The sequence below is a fragment of the Xiphophorus maculatus genome, chromosome 24, assembly GCF_002775205.1.
Source record: "Xiphophorus maculatus strain JP 163 A chromosome 24, X_maculatus-5.0-male, whole genome shotgun sequence".
NCBI classification, from domain to species: domain Eukaryota; kingdom Metazoa; phylum Chordata; class Actinopteri; order Cyprinodontiformes; family Poeciliidae; genus Xiphophorus; species Xiphophorus maculatus.
Genome location: NC_036466.1, coordinates 9239160 through 9261171, shown reverse-complemented (window position 1 = coordinate 9261171; position 22012 = coordinate 9239160). Strand labels below are relative to the sequence as shown.

General features: G+C 37.8%; 1 protein-coding gene across 1 annotated transcript; it reads left to right on the top strand.

Moving 5' to 3' along the window:
- Positions 1-221: 221 nt before the first annotated feature.
- On the top strand, positions 222-16177 carry cfap221 (cilia and flagella associated protein 221). The gene is made up of 26 exons (XM_023329309.1): positions 222-241; positions 1028-1257; positions 1338-1438; positions 1545-1631; positions 1714-1809; positions 1881-1981; positions 2135-2238; positions 3859-4018; positions 5552-5660; positions 5744-5834; positions 6004-6115; positions 6319-6406; positions 7846-7935; positions 8541-8636; positions 9187-9274; positions 9354-9436; positions 9703-9783; positions 11202-11309; positions 11391-11510; positions 11603-11680; positions 11768-11853; positions 11935-12007; positions 12274-12338; positions 14328-14423; positions 14519-14626; positions 15222-16177. The coding sequence occupies exons 2-26, from the start codon at positions 1131-1133 to the stop codon at positions 15310-15312; spliced, it is 2439 nt and encodes an 812-aa protein (XP_023185077.1). The 5' UTR covers positions 222-241; positions 1028-1130; the 3' UTR covers positions 15313-16177.
- The last annotated feature ends 5835 nt before the right edge of the window (positions 16178-22012 follow it).

The window sequence follows — 22012 nt, the reverse complement described above, 5'->3', positions numbered from 1 at the left end:
GTTTATCTGTGAAGTTTTTTTTTTAATTTAAGTTCATGAAAAAACCGAAAAACACGCTTGCGTGTATGTTTTGACTTTTATTTGGAAACCCAAAGGAAGTATTTCCGGTCTGAGTTTTGTGAGTTGACGGAATTTAACTGAACGTGCTCGCCCCTTGCAAGTCACCATGGTAACGTAGGCGTCTGTTGCGTTCCGTTTCACAAACAATGAGGGATAAATATGTTTAGACGTCTCTTCTCTGGTAGGACAATTCATGAAATATGGCGAAGTTTAATAGTATCATTAAACGTTTTGTGCTCGAAATAACTTTTGTTTACATTAACGCGAATTTAAGTAAGCTAATTATCTAAATTTGTCGCAGCTAAACTCCGTGTCAGTGCGTGATTTTTGTTTTTACTTTGCCACCAGAGTTAATACGCAGTCAGAAAGTTTGAACTCAGGTCGGAATAAGTATTAAACACTTTCTCCAATTCTTTCTTTTAAGTTGCTTCAGTTTATTAATGTTTCCATTCACCAATCTGTCCCTCATTCCTCTTTTCCTCCTTGCTTTGTTTATTTCTTATCGCTTGTTTCCTTTTTGTCGTTTGCTTCGTGTTTCCTATCTTTCCCTCCTATTTTTCTTTCTTGTTACTTTCATTTTCTTCCTTCTATAATTTCCCTTCCTACTCTTTTTTGTCCCTCATTTCCTCCACTTAACATCTTTCCTCCTTCCTCCTTCCTTTTTTTCTTTCTTACCCCTGTTTGTTCCTCCTTCCATCTTTCTACCTCATTTCCTTTCTCCTTCCTTTATTTCTTCAACTCACTTTGCCTTCCTCCCATCTTTTCTTCCTTCCATCCTCTCACCTTTCCAACCTTTTTTCCTTCCTTCCCATCAGTGGATTTTGACTTCTATAGAAATAAGCCTGAATTGTCTTTCCTAAAACATAGAAAACATGCAACAACAAAAGTAATAGTAGTACTAATGAATTTGATCCTGTGTGAATAAATACTGCCTTGTCCTGTCTTCCATCTCATCGCTTATTTCTAGGTTTACCAGTATTATTATTTCTCAACACACAGCAGTCTCCTTGACTCCCCTCCAGCCTTCTGCCATCCCTCTCATGAGGATCCAGAGCTGACCTTTCTCCAGGATGGAGGTGGCCACGCCTGTCCCGCAGACGCTATCGGAGCCCCAGAGGAAAGGGACGTCTCTGCCCCTGAGCCAGCTGGTGGAGGAGACCAGGAGCAAAGCCCTCCCAAATCATCTGCTGGATTCAAGTACGTGCATCAACATTGTGCCTCTGATAAGCTGCTTTAATTATTCGATTTTCTCAACATATCTTCATTTTCTCCTTAAGAAATCTACGCCAGGCTGAAAAGTAACAGTCACATCGAAGCAGACCCCGCTGAGCTTCACTTCAGCGGCTTTGAGCTTGGGAAGAGTTACACCAAGACCGTGGTGAGGATAACTCTGGTCCAGACTCAAAACCCGATTTGTGTGATGAAGATGTTGGTGAAGCTCAAACGGTCCTCAGGACTTGATGAAAGCTCTTTTTCTCCATTAGAATCTAATCAACATTTCAAATGCACCGGTGAATATTCACATAATTCCAACTCTAACGAAGCACTTCCAGACAACTTACACCAAAAAGGTATCTTTGACCTGAATCTACCCTGAATCACTTGTTCATGAGTCCAGTCGGTGTTGACGCTCACCTCCTTGTGTGTGCAAAGGATCGGCTCATCCCCGGCCTGGCCTACACTGTGAATGTTGCGTTCTGCCCAGAGGATTGGCATTACTTCAGCGACTGCATCCGTGTTCACTGCAAGGTTAGCGTCTCATTAAGGTCACCCTTCATACTTCTTTTACCTCAATGTTTTCCAACACCTCTCCTTTTAAGGATGAAGAGAACCTGTTCATTCCAGTCCATGCTTACCCTGTCATCAATGACCTACACATCCCCACTCACATCGACTTCTCTGCCATACCGCTCGGACAAAGGTGTGTGTGGAATGTTTTTTTTGACCTTCCATCTGCCCAGACTCCTACCTGTCGCTTTGCATTCTTCAATGCAGCCGACCTTGCCTCCATTCAACCCGTTGGTTTCAAGTCGTAGATGAATAAAATCTTCTTTTTCTTCTTCCCTGTCTCCAGTGTTCGTCATGTAATTCCCCTGAGTTGCAGCTGTCCAGTTGACTTTGAGTTTCAGGTGTATGTTATTCAGCCACATGATGCCTACTCCATTCACCCCCTCACAGGTAAAGATGTGTAAAATTGTTTAATTTGATCTCAAAGATGATCAATAGGAAAGAATAAAAACATACAAACACCACACTTTTAATTATTTGTGAAAGAAAACTATCACTCTTCTTATCTTATGCTGATCTGTCCAAAAAAAACCCCCAACAAAACACATTGGAGTTTGTGGTTATAATGTGAATAATAATGAAAGTTTATATTTAACTTTAACTTACTTTTAGCCCTCCAGATTTAGAATCCACCCACTAGACAAAGCAAGTGCTTTCATTGCTTTCCCCAATCTTCAGAGCCATGTGTTGTGTATTATATAAGCCTTTGCAGGACTTGAAGGGTCCGTCTAGTTTCCACGCGCTGCCACACAGCAGCATTCGGTTGTCTGGAAAGCATCACAACAGATGGCGGAAAAAGCACTTGGGATCCGGATTACAGCTGGCTTAACTGTTGGAACGAGAAGAAGAAAGATACAAATGAGTTTCTGTTTTTTGTTTGGATGTGCCGATATGGGCTCCCTCTTTTCTCCTTATTCAAATAACAGCACCGCATGAAAACACACATTCACCACAATAGTAGCAGGTTGATATTATGGTTCAGTTTTCACCATCTTCTTCTATTCCCTAAATAGATGGAAGGCAGGAAGCTAGCATGATAAAAACTGACTTTAAAGCAGGAATCTCTCTTTATCATTTTCTAAATCCACTTAAGCATTGCAGGTACACCCTGGACATGTTGCCAGGTCAATACAGAGCAAAACAGAAACAAACAGGACACATGCATCAACACAAACTGACTAAAGGAAATCTAGAGTAGCTGATTAAACTAACAAATATGTAAAATACGTTACAATTTTATCCAAGTCCACATCCGTTTTATTTCCATGACTATAACTATATTAAACCAAGTTACTTCCATTGGAAATTCAGTATTTTTGATGAGTTATGGAGTGAAAAATTCATAAACATTCTTGAATCTCACAAAAAGATTTGATATTATACCCTATTTGCATTAATTGTAGTTCCGATCCGTGTTTGTGCCAGCTCATTTTAATTGATCAAACCAAAATATGAGTTTTCTCCGGCTGGGAGATTTTATTTAAGTGAGTCAAATAACCACATTATTAAATAATATGAAGATATTACAGAAAATAACTTGAAATTATTAGCTTTCATATTGGGTACAAAAAGCCCTGAAGGCTGGCACTAGATAATGCACGGCGAATACAAATAATCCTGTTTGTGTCTAAAAAAGACCAAAACTGCAAAAGTACAGAGTGGTGAATGTATTTGATGCATACATTGTATAATAAACACATAACCTTTTTCTCTTTCTCCTTGAGATTAAAGAGAAAGAGACTAAATAATAAAAAGAGAAAGAATAAGAGAGAATGTTTGAGAGATTTTTCAGACTCCAATGTCTGTAAACAAATCTCTAGTTCGTAAAAGTGAAATATATATATCTATATCTATCTATCTATATATATATGTTTAGCACTAAACAACCTTCAAATAAATCTGTTTTACTTTAACCGGAAATGCTAGCACATAGCATTTAGCTAAAACAGTCAGTATCTTCATAAAGTCAGTGACGTTAGCCTCAGATCATGTGCAAATCCTATTTTGCAGGTGTGATACCAGCCAATGGGAAAGTTCTGATGACCGTGACGTTCTGTCCTCTCCAGTATGAGACGTCCCAGTTCACCTTCCAGCTGGTCGTCGCACATTTCAACACCAAGCCCTACTTGTGCACCATCACCGGGTTCTCCAGGCCCAATTTACCTCTCAGGTAAAGCAACCAAAAACGATGCATACGTACAGCGCCCATTCCAAAAGATCATGAAACAAGTTGCTTAGTTAAGAATCTCAAACTTCTCAACAAAATATTGGCATGTAAACACTGAGAAATAATGAGGTTGAACTTTTAGTTTATGCTGTAGTGTCTTTCTTCTCTGTGTGTGTGTTTGCGTAAACTCGTGGTCATGAGTATTGGATGTCCCACATAAATAGTTAAAATAGTTTCTTTCTTTTCTGTTGTTCTTATGAAACTATAAAAACGTTCCAAGGTTTTCCGAGCAAATTGCCAATAAGACAAGTCTGAGGCAAAAACACGGATTCTCCATAAATGGCTTTGTGTGCCTGATTAGAGCATCCCATTTATTTTTCCAGCTGGTATAAAAAACCTAATGTTTAATTCTGCTCCCATGAGAATGATGGTGCCATCCATCACACAGCAGTAGCTTCTTTCGCCGCACTGTCTGCTGTTATCTCCCCCAAAAGTTAATAATTCATGGGGAGAAAGAAAAAAAAAGCGTGCTAGCTGCTGCAGTGATATCAGAATAGATAATACTTCTTAATGGATGTTTAGCATAAAAAACACACACTCTCGCTCTCTCTCTCTGTTTGTTGTTTCCCACAGTGGAACCAAATGATAGATAAGATGTGTTCATGGGAAATACCAAAAAAATAAATATCTAGACCTCTAGACTGAATCAATGTTTGATTCTGCTTGTTTGGTGTTTCCCCAGACTGACTTGTCTGACATGGATAAAGATGTTTTTACAACAAACTAAAGATTATCCAGTCATATTTTAATCACCGTGATTCAGTTCTGCATTTTGCATTAATATAATCAGGCTCGTACTACGCTCTGCTGACACTGTAATAAATCTGCGATCAGTTTTTCAAGGAGGCTGTTGGATTATAATACTTTATCAGAAGTTGTTTCATAAAGGAAAATACAGAATAAGCCAGGAAGATGTGAATTAATCATAATCAGTATCGACATTGCAATATTTAGAGACAATAAATCATCCAGTGTTCTTCTGATGTGATGCAGCTCCATGTTTAATTATTTATCTGAATATTTTGTCACTCTGGACTGATTATGCAACTCGGATTGAATTGGGTAGTTTGAATTTATTGATTTTTTTTCCAACTCAGTTTGTCAAAATAGTAGACAGCTGCTAAAATTCACACATTCAGTTATTAATATTTGTTTAATTTGAGATTTTCTGCTCTGTTTGCACTTGTTTGACCTGGTTGAACAGCTGGCATTAATAGTTTTTATAACTTATAAAAGTAAAAATAGCATCTGTAAATTTAAAGTGAGTGTTTGTATTTATGAACCAAAAATGGACTGAAAACTCAATAAAAATGCAAAACACATTTAAGTTGTAAAGATCTGTGAAAATTGATACTCTAACAAGAGACAAACAAAGTTGTTTGTTCTCATCTAATCTCTGTAGCCTTACTCATTTTTATTATTCAAACCTTTCAACTCCAGATAAAAAATTTTTTTTGTAATTTATATTTTTGATAGACAACCACATGTCAGATTTGGAGCCATAGAACACGGAGGTCGTCCTACGCCACCACCTTCTGGACGTAAAAGCAAGCAGACCTCAGTCAAGGAGGCTGACAAATTAAAGGTGCCTATTTCTTTTATTTAATGTTATTTTTTGAGCTGTTTTTTTTTTTTTCTTTTTTTTGTTGTGTAATTTATTTTCTCTAGGCAGTAAAAGATGAGGCGGATGTTCCCCAACCATCTTCCATGGATGTCTGTAGCCCTGGAGGGGTGGCGAAAATTCTCATCAAAGACACGAGTAAACCCGATTCAAAAGACCTAAACTGCAACCCCAATGATTTTACTCCTAAACCTGACAGGGCTGTGACCCTTTAAACAATTGTTCTGTCTCTTATAACTCAATTTACGTCCATTAAACTGTAACCGATGTTTCTTGCTTTATGTCCTTGGCGCCCACGCTACTTCAGCCTTTTCCTGCGGCAGTACGAAAGGAAATATAAACAGTCAGATGAAAGAGGCTCTCTTCATGAAAAAGGTTCAGCAGGCTACCGAGGAGGAGCAATACAAGTATATCAAAAGGTAGGTAAAACTCAAAAATTGGATTTCATCTTAAATGCTCAGTGTCGATTTGCTGGGTTTGTGAGGTCTTTCTTAATAAACTTCAACAGAACTAAGATGCTGTAAAAGGGTTTCAAAAAATCTCTACATATGCGCATTTCTCCACACTGTTGTTTGTATTTTTACCTCCATATGTGGTCATTTCTTCTGTGGGTTGCACTCAGCCAAGTTTATCTAGGTGTGGAGTCGGTGTCGAAGAAAAGGCAGCAGCAGATACTGGAGGAGAGAGAGACAGCTCTGCAGGAATACATGGTGAGTTTCAGCAGTAACTGAGAGAAACACACAAACCCTGTAAATGGGTGAGAAAGTACACTAATTATTTATAGAATTGAACTTTTTTACATTTTGTCATGTCAGTACCACAAATTTTAAATTATTTATAGGGATTTTATGTGAGAGACCTGTGTATCATTGTAGAAGAAGATAGAAGTAAAATGATACATAGATTTGAAAACAACAACTCTCAAGTTTGATTTTTAATGAAATTAGGTCTGAACTTTAACTAGCGCATTTTTGACACATCATATCTGGATGTTTAGGGTCTTTGTCTCACTGTGACAGCAACAACTCCTTTACTGTAATCACAGCCGTTCTTTTGGTATGATTTCACATTGGTTTGCTCTTGGTCTTCTTAGGAAGCCGAAGGAAAAGAATTCATAATTTTCAATATTTTTAACCCCCAAAAATCTGAAAAGTGTGGCATGAATTGTTTTCTGTTGCCCTGTATGATCACATTTTTTGCAATGACCCCTTCAAGTCGGTTGGGTATATTTAGTGGCACCAAATAATACCAATAAGTTTGATATATGAATGATCTTGAATTAAAATGTCAAAATAATAATTTAAATCCATTTTGTTTCAGTTTTGTGTAAATTACTATCTTTCAGATTTGTTGACATTTAATCATTTCTCGACTCCCATTAAAAGTCCATTTAATCTTTATGCTTTGAATGTTTTTCTCTGTTGAATACACTCTTTATCATAACAAAAAATGCTTCTGCTTTTAAGTGATTGATTTTATTTAGTAACCATAGAAACAAGGCAAGGTCGGCCAAAGAAAGTTCAGTTTTGAAATACGAGTTTGTGTACAGTTGAAGCTTAACAGCCCTTCCTTTCTCATCTCGTCGCTGATGCTGTAATCCACACACACACACACACACACACGCACAGGGAGTGTTGTCTGTTTTACAGCCTCGTATCACAGCGCGTTACTTCTATATTTTATGGGAACTCTTGTTTTTATGGGAGGAATGAAATGCTGATTAAAGGCCAGAACACAAACATTTATGCAGACTTACAGTTTTGTAATTTTCCAGGAAGAGTTTTACCACCTGGGAATATTAAATCACTAAATTAGGCTGTCTTATTTCCTGTGACAGGGAGGACATTTCTCCTTCAGCCAAAAGATTTCAGGCTTGATACAGCGGCGAAACATGTTGAAATCCTTTCTTTTAAGTTCTTTTGCAACTCTGAAATGTTGTGTAAAACAACAGAAACATCTTCTTTATTTGATATATGCTAAAACTCACATTTTATTTAAACAATTCCTACACTTTTCTTTTAAATCAGACAGAATCAGACGATGTGTGTGGACAAGAGGAAGTAATTTGTAGTCTAAACAGTTTATTACACTTTATTTGTAATTTCATAGAAGGAATGCTAATAGTAATCATGTGCTGATTGTGTTAAAGGTAAAAAAAAAAGATGAGAGGCAAGATGAAGACTTCGCTCCCAGGCAGACCCAACTATCGACTAAGCGGATGCTTCGAGATGACAAACAGGTCATCCTTTAGACTCAGTTGCTAATTTCATGTCTCTCTTTGTTTATTATGTTAAAATTAAACATTTTAAAGTGAAAGATTAGAACAACTGAAAACAAGCAAATCTGTTAGTGGGGGAATAACCTGGTTGTTTATAAAGATGCGTCAATCCACTTTTTTCACTGCAGATACAGATATCTGAAGCTTCGTATCGGCCAATTCCGATTCGATGCTGAAAAACATCACTGAATCACTTAAAACATTTCTTTTCTTAAACACAGACATAAATGTACTGAATAATGCATTTATTTGATAACTCTGCACCAGTACAGCACACTTAAATACACCAAAAACTTCACAAAGTTGCTCAAACATTTAAAATGGTTCAGAAAGTGCAATTAGGAATTCTAAATATAATGTGAAATAAATACATAAAGCATAAGAGCACAAAGCATAGAATTAGACTGAATAGATTTTTTTTTCAACATCATGACCAATATAGATATCGTTATGTGATCGGTGCATCTCTATTTGTCCATTCCATGATATTCATAATTTTTCTCTGTGAGCAATCAGGCCGAGTCCTTTAGCTGTTCTTCTAGTAAAGTTTTCCCAATCCTTTCCAGGGTCGAGACAAAGTACCGGTCTTCCAGTTGTACACCAGCATTTACTGGGAGCTGAGACAGAGAACCCTCACACTTTTCCAGCAGGCAGCTCGGAAGGTACATGTGCAAAAATCATGAGTGGACTGTGTGGTGTTGTTAGTGGATAATAGCCCTCTGTAAATTTTGATGCCTGGACAAAGAAAAAAAAAAGTTGTTTTAAATGTGCACACCTGAATGAACGAGCATGTCATTTTCTCGGTGTGCCTCATTAGAGGGTTAGCCCTCCTGCAGCCCTGTCACTTTCAGCTCAGTCAGGTGGAAATTTCTAATTGTCTTTAGGTTCAGTCAGGATCCATTAGTGTTCTTATTTATATTAATTACTGTAGCATATAAGCAGGCCTCTTTATGTGGCGTCTAAATTATAAAATAAACGAAAGGAAAACTCGATGAAAGTAAGAGGATTCATTGCTGTTAGCGAGCCACTTTTTAATTTCACAAAGGTTTCAGTTTGCAGAATGAAACTGATCCGAGTCCACCGGACCTCATTAGGCGCTCGATATGGAAAAAGGAAGGAAGCTAAAAGTCTTGAATGTCAGAAAATAATTAAGAATCAGCGTGAAGTTTGAAGTTGTGGAGAATCGGTAACAGGCTCACGTCTGCCGTCCAGGTGGTGATCCGATGCCGCATGCAGCGCAGACTGGCCTCTTTAAAGAAACTGGTGGACAGTATAAAGAAGGATCCCTCCATGGAGAACGGTTTGAATTATCTGTACTACTCAGGAAAAAAAACTCAGCATGACATTCTGCATCTAAAGCTAATCTTTTTGTTTTTTAGCTAAGGACAGAGCAAGTGTCATATCTCTAGACAATGCGTTGACGTCATCTTTCCCATATTCCCCCCAAGAGGACAATTCCACGGTGAGAACGTCTTTAAACTCTACATAATGTAACAGGCTTTTCTTTTTCCCCCAATACATTTTCAATTAAACAGTTTGACATGAAGAAATGAGGCAATTTTCATCCATTACTTCCTGTGAGAAACGAAATTGATCCAACAATGGAATCAGCGAGGAAGCTTGGTTGCTGGTGCTTTGATTAAATCTTTGATTCAGACGCCCTGCAGAATTCTGGACCTCAGAGTTGAGCTGAATAAAAATGTCCATTTGTCTTCTTGATATTTCAAGGCTCTCAGGAATTTTGTGGCTCTGCCTGTGGATCCTATCGATGTGACTGTGAAAGCACAAATTTCTTTCTTCAACCTCCAGGTCAGTACCTATTAAAGCACCTGGCGCTCATATATCACTGGATATGTAACCAGCAGCGTGTTGGATTCTAATTCAATAATAACATGATAGAAATGGTCTGGCATTGTTTCCAAGTGTAGATAAGGAAGAAAATGTAAGCGATGGAAAAATATCCTAATTTCAAAATGTATTCCTTTCTCCATGTTTTTATAAATGCATTCATCCAAATTTAAAACCTGACCAGAAATATTAGCTTATCTTTTTCCAACATTGATTATAGAAAATGCTTGAAAACTCCAGAAATCTGAAGTATGTGCAGGAACCCTGTCTATATTAATTTTTTACAGCAGCATTATGTCACAGCCCTTTTTTTCCAGCTGACATTTGCCAAAAGGCAATGAACACATCGGTCAGGTTGTGAGTTCTTTACTGAGACCGACATCCATATGCTCCCACACTCACATTATCTTAGCATCAGCAGCTAGCTTAACATTCATGCCTGTAGACAGGAGCACTGAGAAGGAAACCCAGACACGCCAGCGGAGAGCATGTCCGCACCGACTCCAGGTGGCCTTTACCAGCTTTTCACCTTTTCATCCCTCACAAAAATAATTTTTCTTCCCACGTTAGTATTTAATGACCCATTAACAATTGTCTGGTATGCTGGGGAATATTTTAGGTAGAACCTTCCTGCTTAGATTTGAACTATTCGACACATTTTTACATCAATCCAGTCAGAGGTTGGAGATGTTTTTAGGAGGTAAAGCAGAATTTAATTCACTTATTTATTTCATCATGAGAAAGTCTGACGATGAAGATCTGGACCCATTTTACTCCTCTGTATGCAAAAGTATTCTAGAGTTAGTTGTAAGGTCAGACCTTAAAAACAGCTGGAAACCTATAATAAATTATTTTATTTTGTATTTTACCTAACCTTTATCTAACCAGGGAAAGTTAATTGAGAACAAATTCTCATTTTCAACATTCAGAAAACACTAAAACATCGTACAGAACAATAACATACAGCAGAAAACAGAAGAATACTATAAAACAGAGAAAATCCAACCACATTCATACTGACTATATTTAGTCAGTTGGCTGCTTTGTTTTACACACAGGAAAAACAGCATAAAGAACCATGTAGAAATAGATTGTTTCTGCAGGTGTGGATAATATGAGGAAGTGATGTGATGTGTTGAAGGACTGTGCATCTAAGAAGTGATATTAAAGGAAGCGGCGTTCATGTGGAGCACTTGAAATAACAGGAGGTTCTGAAAGCAACATGCAGCTAGAATGATTTACTGTGCTTCTAATCTACAAAATGATTGTCTTTGAGTAAATATAAGGGGTTGTTTTTTTGAGACAATGTGAAGGTAAAAATGCTTTCACTTTTTCTAAGATTCAAGTAATGTAACCATGGTAACATTGATACTGTCCAGGTTCCCCAGCACTACCAGCTGATGGGTTACCGATCCACTTCTCCCTGGGAAGCGTTTAGCTCCTATTGTCCCACTACACTGGCCAGACATCTTCGTGCTGGAGCGCCGGTAACCACGACGCACCTTAATTAAAATGTATGTCAGACTCAATATGTGCATCAGTCTGTGTCATATTTATCTCCCTTTTAGGAAGTGCAGGGTCCAGGCGAAGAGGAAGATAGAATGATGGATCAGGAGACTGCTGGACTCTCCTTCACGGCTCTTGAAGCTCTCATCAGGCCTTTCAATGCAAATTCTCTCAAAATCTTTGTACGGATGGGATTTGTTGGTACTTCACATACTGTACATTCATACAGGAAGCACATCTGGCTCATTATTTATTTACTGACATTTTGTTTTAGAACCTAACTGCTGGACTCTCCTTCACGCCTCCTGAAGCTCTCATCAGGCCTTTCAATGCAAATCCTCTCAGAATCTTTGTACGGATGGGATTTGTCGTAGCTTCACATCCATTCATACAGGAAGCACATCTGGCTGATTATTTATTTACTGACATTTTGTTTTAGAACCCGACCCCGGGCCTTCAGGCTTTTAAACTGCAGCCCAAGTACCTGGAGAGCGACATGGAGGTTCACCTCTGTGCTCTGCCGAAGTAAACACAACCTCGCAAACTTACATTGTCCTTCTCAATTTTCTTAAAGCTTTTTACATTCCATCATTACTGTTTGTGTAGGTTTGCACTGTGTGAGAACAACAAATCTGGCTCAATGCCACCAACTCCACAGGCTCACTTCCTCCATTACCAGGTAATTAGGCCCGAGCAGCAAAGCGCTGCGAAGGCCTATTGTATCTGTACTGTTTTTTCCTTTATTTTTTCACAGATTACAACAATACTATACATTTTATAGGAATTTAATGTGATAGAAAAACACAAATTAGTAATTATGTTTGTCTTGATGGCCTTTTTTTACTTTTCTGTGGACCTAATCTCCATTTTCAACTAATCTGAATAGGAAAAAATTATTTTTTTCTAAAATGTTCAGTTTCATTTCTTTTTCTTGCCTTCCAACAGGAAATAACCGGCTTGAACATGAAACAGATGTCTGTCCCAATCACCAATACGGGCTCTCCTCGTAGGTATGTGCTGAGTCACAGTTTTAACGAGAAGGCTTTAAATTGTTAGTTATGGTATAGAAAGCCTTGTTACCTTAAGATGACATAAGCAAATCCCAGACAGCAGCTGGAGAATGCTGGGTAATCTCAGCATCAACTTATTCTGGTTCTGCCTTGTCCTCCGATTTGAAAACAAGCACCAAAAACTGAAGGCAGCCATAACAAAAAGTAAACACATATTGCATATTTCTCACGTGAAAAATCAAGGCTCCACTTGAAGTCCTACATCTTTTGTTTACGCAGTACAAGCTTCCCGCTTTTAGAGCTTTTCCTCTGTTTACATGAGCGTACTATAGAGATATTTTCATAGCTAATAGCATTTTAACGATTGTTGAAATGAGATGTCTTACATGTCATGTTTCACACATGTTTTAACGCTCATGTTTATGCCGCTGGAGAGGCTGTAATCCTCTACATCCTTCTTCGCAGTCCCAGCTTCGGTGTCCGTTCCATCATCTGACTAACTGCATTACAGACAACACAGCTCATCACGGTTGTCCCGTATTAATATGTAATGGAGGAGTCCAACATATTCTACCTCCTGCCAGGTCGCTGAATGTCAGATTGTCTGCTTGTAATATATCCACCATTACTCATAACACATTCATAGAGTCAGAGAGCGAAGAGTAGGACAGCCTAATACCCTAGAAGTTGAATCTCAACTTTCAGACATGTTATTTAAAGTCTATAAATGATCATCTCGATGGAAGGAGAGATGAAATCATTCCTCTTTTTTAGTGCTGTTGTTCGTCTTAAGCTCAAATGTCTCTATTAAAGAATCTGGGTCAGTCTGTATGGGGACTAACATGGAAAAATAATGATTTATTCAGTTTTCAGCCTAAAAAGACGGAAAGGAAGTGATATTTGATGTAGTGTGTTAGCAAACACGGCTCTGGTTTGTCATGTTCTCCTTTTGCACGCTATTCTGTGCAAACACTTCCTTCATCTGACCGTTCTCCAGATAGCAACAACAATGATTTACAGTTCATCCAGCATGACGGAGCCTCTTGCTTTAGGTACCAAATTGAACAGTTCAATGCTGATTAGGAAAAAAAAGAAGGTTCTGGGTGTTTTTAACTTGCCTTCTTCAGGGTGCACCTCCATCCTTAAAAAGTCTTAAATTCATGTCCCTAAAATTAGTGACACAAAATTTTATTTGGCCTTGAACATATTACTTGTAAATCTTAGATGTTGTTGTGGAAAAACTATTTAATTTCATGACTTTTCTGTTTGGAAAAAGTTTCAGTTGCATGCAGACATCTGCTTTGCGTTCTGTGATTTGAGGTGGTTGAAGCTATCGCTAACAAGGTGCTAGTATACGCTTGCTGGCTAGCTGCAAAGCTAACTCAGATTCATCTAGCTCAATGTAGCTAGCTTTGTTGCTTGCCTGCTTTGTAGAGCCTTTTATTCATCATAGTCACATCTGATAAAAAAATCATTATACTGAAATCTATTAAATATTCATCGTTCTTCAATATACCAGCATATTATTTTTGTTGAAAAGTCATATGTTTAGGTAAGTGTTTGGAACTATTTCTACTTCTTTTCTAGACTTTTCCAGCTAGCAAGCTTGTTGCATCTATCATCAGTGCAAATTTATCAGCGGTTGAATTGACGACGTTCGTTTTTGCAACCAGCTCACTTCTGTTGTCCACCCACACGACATATATATATATCTTTATATATATATATAAATACATTAATATACAATTTTCTTTTGTACATTTGTCTCAATAGAGGTCTTAAATTTCATTTGTAATGGTCTTAAAAAGTTTTGAAATTTGAGTGAGTGAAACCTGCAGAACCCCTGGTCTTTGTGTTGCACAATCAGACAGCAAAAAACAGCTGTTTTGATGTTTGACAGAACAGCAAATCCCACAGCTTCTGTACAGAGTGAGATTTTAGACATCCATTTTCATAGGATTATTTTATATTTGCATGTTTCTCCTTCAGGTCCATCGACTATGATATGGACATCCTTCCCCTCTCTGCTCCTCCTCTTCTCCCTGGTCTCCCCGATGATTATCATCTGCAGCTAACAGAGTCCTCGTAAGCCCCTCACAACATTGTTTACACACCACACCACCTCCAGGTAACCGCCCTCCCTCCACCAGTGATGTCATTCATGTAAGACTGTGGTGCAGGTGTGAAGGTCCAGGAATCCAGCTGACGCCAGAGATGATCAGAGCCGAGTTCCCGTTGAGGAAAGCTCCTGTCTCCAATGGCAACCACACCATAGGGATAATACCCAGGTCAGTTCAAAGTCAGATTCGGTCCAGCAGGGTCGACAAACTCACATTAAGAAGGAAACACCTTTTTCAGGGCGATAAATACAGTTGGGCCCACATTTAAAATAAAAAAAAAAACATATTTGGTTTTAGGAGCGGAAGCATTCTGCATAAACAAAGCATAAAGTTAACGAATGAGCACATTGTGTAGCTGGACTTTCTTTCGACAAGAGCTTCCTGGCCGCTGCATCTCACTGGATGATATGCAGAGGTCTTTAGCTGCTGTCTAAACAGTGAGGCAGACCTTTTCTTTGTGTTTCATCCTGCAGCGAATCCACTCCGCCTCTTTCTTCCTCTGACATCTTGTTCATAGGTTGATGCTGTAAAATGTCCATCTAAATCTTGTCAAATAGGAAACAGAACCTTTTATTCATCTTTAGAACGTCTGAGATTGAAATGATAGCAGGCTTTGTGATAAAACAATTTTTTTTTTCAATTTGAAATTGCAGTTCAGGAAAAAAGGTCTGCTTTGTAGAAACGTTGGATGTTTATTGTTTTGAAGTATTTTGAGCTACCTCTTCTCCTTCCCCAATATTGACGTAAAACTGCTCTGTCACAGGCTGGAGGTGATCTACACATCTGACATCAACCAGATGCAAACAAGACTGATGGCCAGACTGGAAGAGCTCACAGAAGAGGAGCTTGAATAGGCAAAAAGGCGCTGCACACACACATACACACATCATCTTCAGGAATAAACACTACTGCTTTCCTCCGGAGGCACATTATTCAGCAGCCATCCTACTCAGCCTCGTGCAAGACTCTCTTTTGTCTGTTTTTGCCACTTCTGTAAAATGAAACCCAGTTACTTTGGCGCCCACCTGTAAGGCTTCTTCCTGCCCACTCAGAATTGCCTATAAGCCTCCCTTCTGAGCTCTCAGAAAGGCTGGAAGTGTGTTATCCCTCCACCTACTTGATCCAGCAGAGGCACAGCCACAGAATGTTCCAACATCAGCTCTTAACAGCTTCATTTTAACTGAACTATTCATGACTTAAACTGAATTTTAAAAATTAAAAAATTTCTTAAGGTCTGATGGTGAGTAGCAATTGAGATTATTTATTTTTTGAGAAAATTCAGCTTTAATTTGCCCTAAAGCCCCGCTGATTTGCAGCCATCCAGTGACCGGGTATTATTCCAACGTTAATTAGAGACATCAGTTCTACATTCACACTTATGCGACTGTAAGAGAGAAAAAAAAGGAAACAGCTGAGGTCAGGATTTAATTATCAGAAGAGCTGACAAGCTGTGAAGTCACTGGGATGCAGTCCAGCAGGGCGCATGTGTCACCTGTCGCCCATAGAGGGAGCTCCAGCTCTGTGACTCTGATTTAGCTGCCTCTGTTTGCCTAAAAGAAGCAAACAGTAAAGAAATAAAGTAACACTGAATTGCCTGTTTGTTCTCCCTGGTAGAGAAGCACACAAAGCCACAAAAAAGGTCACATTATTTAGACATGAGGTTGGATCCAAACAGAAATGCAGAATCATGCAGCTGTGTGGTTATTCTCTCAGATTACATTGAGATGACAGTAGATTGTGTCCTTTTAGATGCTTTTTTTTTGGCTTCAAAGGACAGTCCTACAGAAAAATATTTTATTTCCTTATTAACAATTATAAAAAAATGTTTTTTGCTTCTTTACTGGTTGAAAACTAAAATACAACAACAAGTAGGTTAAGCATGAATATTGGAAAAAATATCCATACCACTTGAATCTGTTGGGTTTTTGTTATGCTACAACAATTTATTTTAGTTTAAAAATCTGAAAATTGTGGTGTGCAATTAAATTTAGCTACCATGAGTCAATGCTTTTTAGAACCACCTTTTTTGCAATTACTGCATTGCTACCGGTTTTTTTTAGATATGACGCTGTACAGACAGATATTATCTTTGAACACCAGTTTTCAAGCCACAGATTAAATATAATATATTCAGATTAAAGCAGATTTCTTCTAAGCTATTGAATTAAAGATCGAGCAGGATGTTTATACAGTTTCAAGTATTTTGCAGCGTCTAAAAGGATTTTTTAAAGCATTCGCCTGTATTTTGTTCAATATATTTATTCATTCTTTTAATTTTTAATTTTTTCAGTCAGCGTTACAGAGTTAAAACTTAAAAAGCAGCAATATCCTCTGATCATTTGCTGCGCTTTCTTTTTTCTTATCGATATGACAAAGTACATACAAGCTAATAAAGGTATGGGAGAGAAAGAAAAAAAGATTGCCACCCATTTTTGAGCATTTTGATTGGTCTAGTCAGCGGGAATGTAAAACGTGCTGTGAGACTATTTCAAACTCAAAGTAAGCAGCATTTTGTAACTAATTCTTGTAAATATTTGAAATTAATGGAGAACTTTCTGAACTTCTTCCAGGGAATGTATTCCTCCCTGGACACATTTTTTAATTGACTCTAATGCTAAAACTTATTTGTCTCTTATAAATTTCTTGTGCGTTTTCTCGTTTGTTACCTGTTGCTTGTGTCTGTATTTTTTAACATCTCTTATCTTATCATTGTCCCACTCTCTAATGCCCCACTGATACATGTTGCACCAAGGTGCTGGTTTCAAGCCTGAATGCTAATACATGCAGCACCTTTTAGATTTTTGAGGACATTCCTTGCGCAGAATCTCCTTCTGCTGCTCCATCTTCACTTCATCGATCACTGATGGGATCCCCAGGTGTAAATCATCGATAAAACTCTTCTGCTACCTGCTGTCTCTTGATCGTCCTTCCTCAATCCAAAACGCAGTTTTCTTCTCATTTTGCTAAACTATTGTCCGACACTTCTCTATCCACATCAGCCAAATAAAGGTTGAATTGTGTTTGGTTCAACTCTGAGCGAAGTCTAACGCTGAAAGACTTTAGGAAGCTAAATCGATTCAATCTCAGACATAATTCTTTAGGTCTCAAGGCTGTTTGAATGTACTGCTAAGATTAAATGTCATTTAAAGATTCCTTTACGTAACTCTGAGATGAAATTACTTTATTCATGTCTGTGCTTTCAGCTGAAGCTGAGAGTTAAAACGTAATGCTGTCCAGTCAGAAATAAAACATAAAAAGCCTTGTTGATATCACATCTACTCTTTCTTATTCATAACAATAATCTTTTCTATGAAAGCCATCGAATCTTCACTGACAGACTCCTGTGTACATGAATGTAATGTAATGTAAGCAAACTGGCTTTATAATCCTATAGTTAATAAAAATCTTGTAATATTTCAACCTATTAGAATAACATATTATTTTAGGGGTTTTAGAATTTATTTGGACTCGTCTTTGAAGGGCTTTACTGGCTATTTCAACAGTTTTCAGCAATATTTGGATGCACAAGTTGAAATTTAATTCACATTTAAATTCTACTTTCTTAAATAGATTTACCTGAATCTTCTGTTGAACCTTTTTGGTGTTGAGGATTTCTGACTGCAGCTGGTCATTCCTCTTTGTCAAGAAAAATAAAGAGGGTTTGGCATGAATTATGTTAAGAGGATTCAAGATGATGCTTTCAAACCTAAGAACACCACGCTAGCAAATGAAGCATGGTGGTGGGAGCATCATGCTGTGCATTTGTTTTCCTGTTAGTGGTACAAGTGCCTTGGATAGAGGATGGAATAATTTAGAAAGAAAACAAATTCACTTGTAGTTAGCTGCTAACTTATTAAAAATGCCAAACTAAAACAAAAATTGGCGTTTCCTGCATCATATGTCGTAAATAGTACAAACTAAAGTTTTTTTTGTCATGCCTTATCACATTGCTGCAGCTTTTGCATTAAATGCATTGTATCCAGTGTATTTGCTTAAATACACTGTTATTTCCAATATTTGCGTAAATATTGGAAATAACTTTTCAGACTGTAAGAAAGTGACAGCCATCTCTAGCGTTAGCCCATTTGTGACAAACTATTAGACATTAAAATTCAGCTTTTTCCCACTCCTTACTGTTTTCTGAATGACTCACATTGTCCCTGATAACAGATTAGGAACCAGAATAAGAAAATTTTGACTTTGAAAGATAGCGTGGCGTCGGTTTAACAGGACGTTTCGTCTTTCACTCTGGCACATTTTATCCGTGTCGCGTGAAAAGCTGTTTTTATTTGAAAATGCCAAACTCGTCATCTGTATGTTTCTTATAGCATTTTCTCTCCATTCGCTGTGGAAATTAAGTTGCTTCTGAGTGACTCTTTGCAGAATCCTGTGTTTTCTTTCATTCACTTGGGGGAAAACACAAACACGAGGTTGAGTGTTGCCAATAATTACCTTCACTTTAAATGTCAGTCATTTATTTTTTTTTTATTTTTTTGTGACTTCGTTCTGCAATCATGGACTTTTACTGCTGCATACCTTCTCAGAGGTAGTAATGGACATTAATTACCATTAGCATTTGCAGTGCTCTGTGCTTCTCCGGCTCTGTCTTGATTAGAGCACATTCTTCACCATAACAATAGCGAAATTTCACTTTATAACCTTCACTCCCACTCTCGTGTTTCCTGTGCTGAATGTCGGTGTACTGCAAACCCGTCCATGTAGCTGGAAGCAATAGAAAATCCCTGGAATCCTCCCTGAGAGGGGCTTTGCTGAGCTTGTGATGGATTCAATCTGCTGCCTTAAAAAATGACAGCTGATATCAGAAGGTAAAAAAAAACCCTGCTTGGAGCTTTTTAGAAATATTGCAGCATTGATGTTGTGGCATATAGGCTGAAAACAGATACTTGCATGCACTGGAGAAAAAGATGTAGTTTGACAGTAAATCAGACTAAACGCTTTGTGTTCAAATGCCAGAAGATTAAGAGCTTAGATTAATATTCCTAGAACTTGGGAAAACCCAGATAATTATGTCATGGCTTCTGATTCATAACTTTTGAGATAATCAGAGACAAATATGTGCATACATTTATAGTTCTGTCTCAAAGAATTGTGGATCTTTATTGCGTGCAGTTTCCATATTCTTAAGAGGTTGCAGTCATCTGTATAAACAATTATATGCAAGAAGAAAATACAATGGAATTGTTCAGCAACCCAGGGATTTTTTGATGCGAGACAGTTAAATCAACAAAAGCAAAAAGACGAGTGAAACATGTTCTAAATCAACATGGACTGAAGGACCGCTCTGAGAGGAAGACGCCACAGCTCTGAAAGCAGCATAAAAAGTTAAATTATGGCTTACCAAAGCCCTCAGTGACCTTGTTTTGGAAATACGTCCCCATGAATGATAGAAATAAATATTTCAATGTTGGCCAAAATGGCATTTGCTATATTTGGAGGTAAAATGGAAAGATTGAAAGCCTGAGAAGAGCATTTTAACTGACAAGTATGGCTAATTATTCTGACAAATAATGAACATTTTCTCAATAATTCTTCTGGCATTAAGCAAATATGAATGATTTTGTTAATCTTAACTATTCTGAAACAGGAAAGTTATGATTTAATGACAGACAGTAAAGATGGGAGTTTTGATTGTAGATCAAGCACCTCAATTTGAGAAATTTGCCTTTTGAGCTCAGTTTCTTCTTCACTAAGACAGAACAGAACAGTGCCTTCACTACTGCAGAGGAAACCCAAATCTGTCTGTCCATCTTATGAAAAAGATACCAAAATACCTAAAACTGCTCTCCCCTGATTGGAGGAGCAGAGTCTTGGGCCCCATTCTTATAAAAAAAATAAAAATAAAATACCCATTGCGCTTTCTCAGTGGATCTAATTTCAGGTATGTCAGAGCAGAAATATGACTCAAATCGACATCTTGGCTCATCCAGGAATCTAAATCTGGTACACCTCACTATTTGATAGCCCCCAATATGGCTTTCTACATGAAGAGCCATGCGTTTATTCCACCTTTTTGAGAGGTGTGCAGTGTAGCATTAAATAGGCCACCGACACAAACGGGGGGCTGCATAAATCCCCCCTGACGTCTCCGCACACCAAAATACAAATGTTTATTTTTTGATGGGTGTGGAGGAAACAAATGGAAAATCAAATCCACCCTTTTTCTCTTTGTCTGGACAAGTAGGTAGGCCTTTCCTCGGATTCGGTGTTTCTGGATAAAACAAAAAGTGAAGGGGGGTTTCGAAACCAGCATCTTTCAAGACTGTAACACTGGATTTTATGGTTCGACAGTGATTCTCAGGGTATATTTCAGTGCAGCTTCAACATCTGAGCACTTATTATATTTTCCCCTCATATCTAAAGACAAGAAAATATTCAATAAACCATCTTCAGCTGCTGATCTTCACCAAAAGGGATTTTAAGTCCAATTTATGCCTTTTGTATGCTGGAGCTGGACTACATGCCGGGGTTAAGACAGAAATCACTGCTGCTTCTGAGCTGATCTGGGACTTTACCTTATTAGAGTTTAGTACACAACTGCTGAACATGGAGCGTAGTTGGAGTATGGCGAACATTTGAAAGGCAAATGGACAAAATGAGGAGATTAGACATGTCAGGTGAAGTGTGACAACACATTTGCAGTTTTATTGTTGCTGGCACTTTTTCAGAGACAGACACAAGATTTTCTTTGGTTCAGCAGCTGTGATGCACCAGACATGACACTTTTTTTGCACTTGGAGGTGGAAGTACTCCTAATAAAGTTTGACAACAGTCAGTGGCAGAGTTGCATAAAGGCTGCACTTTGAGTCCCTTGTACCCAAATGTGAGACATTTATTTTTGAAGCTTTATTCCTAGTAACACTTTTGCTAGGCAGAGTGAAATATCCACCAGATACATCCTTCACATAAAGATAGGAGATTTATTTTTGTCTCATTTTTTTAAAAATCTTACAAACTTTAATTTACAGGCCTAATTGAAACCTTCTATTTCAGACATGCTATACGTTCTCTGTTGTTTTTGTATTAATTAGAGATGCAAGTTATTAATTAATGAGCCGATCTAAAGTTGATTGATCTTAACAATCAATTAACAATTAATTGCAAAGAGGCCATTTTCTTAAAAAAATTATTTTCTCTTTTATCAAGGGAGACGACCGTTTTTCCATGATATAAAGGACAAAATGTTTCAAAATATGCTGAATAAAAAAAAGACACATTAAATTTGAACTTTACCTTGTGTTAGCTGTACTAAATACATCTTTAATTATGTATCTGGCTCTGCTTGAAAATGACCAGCAGCCCCCTCTGCTGGATGGCGGAAAACTATAATGCTAAAAGAAAGTCTAAGCGGACGTTATTAGTTAATCGATTGGAACTAAATTTAATCTCATAACCTATTAATCAACAAATTATTACTAGTCGAGATGAAGGGTGAATTATACCGTTGAAGACAGCAAACGTGGACTAAGACAAAAATCTCAATGTGTTGGATAAAACAACCTAAATAACTGTCTATGTATGTCTCTATCAGTTTTG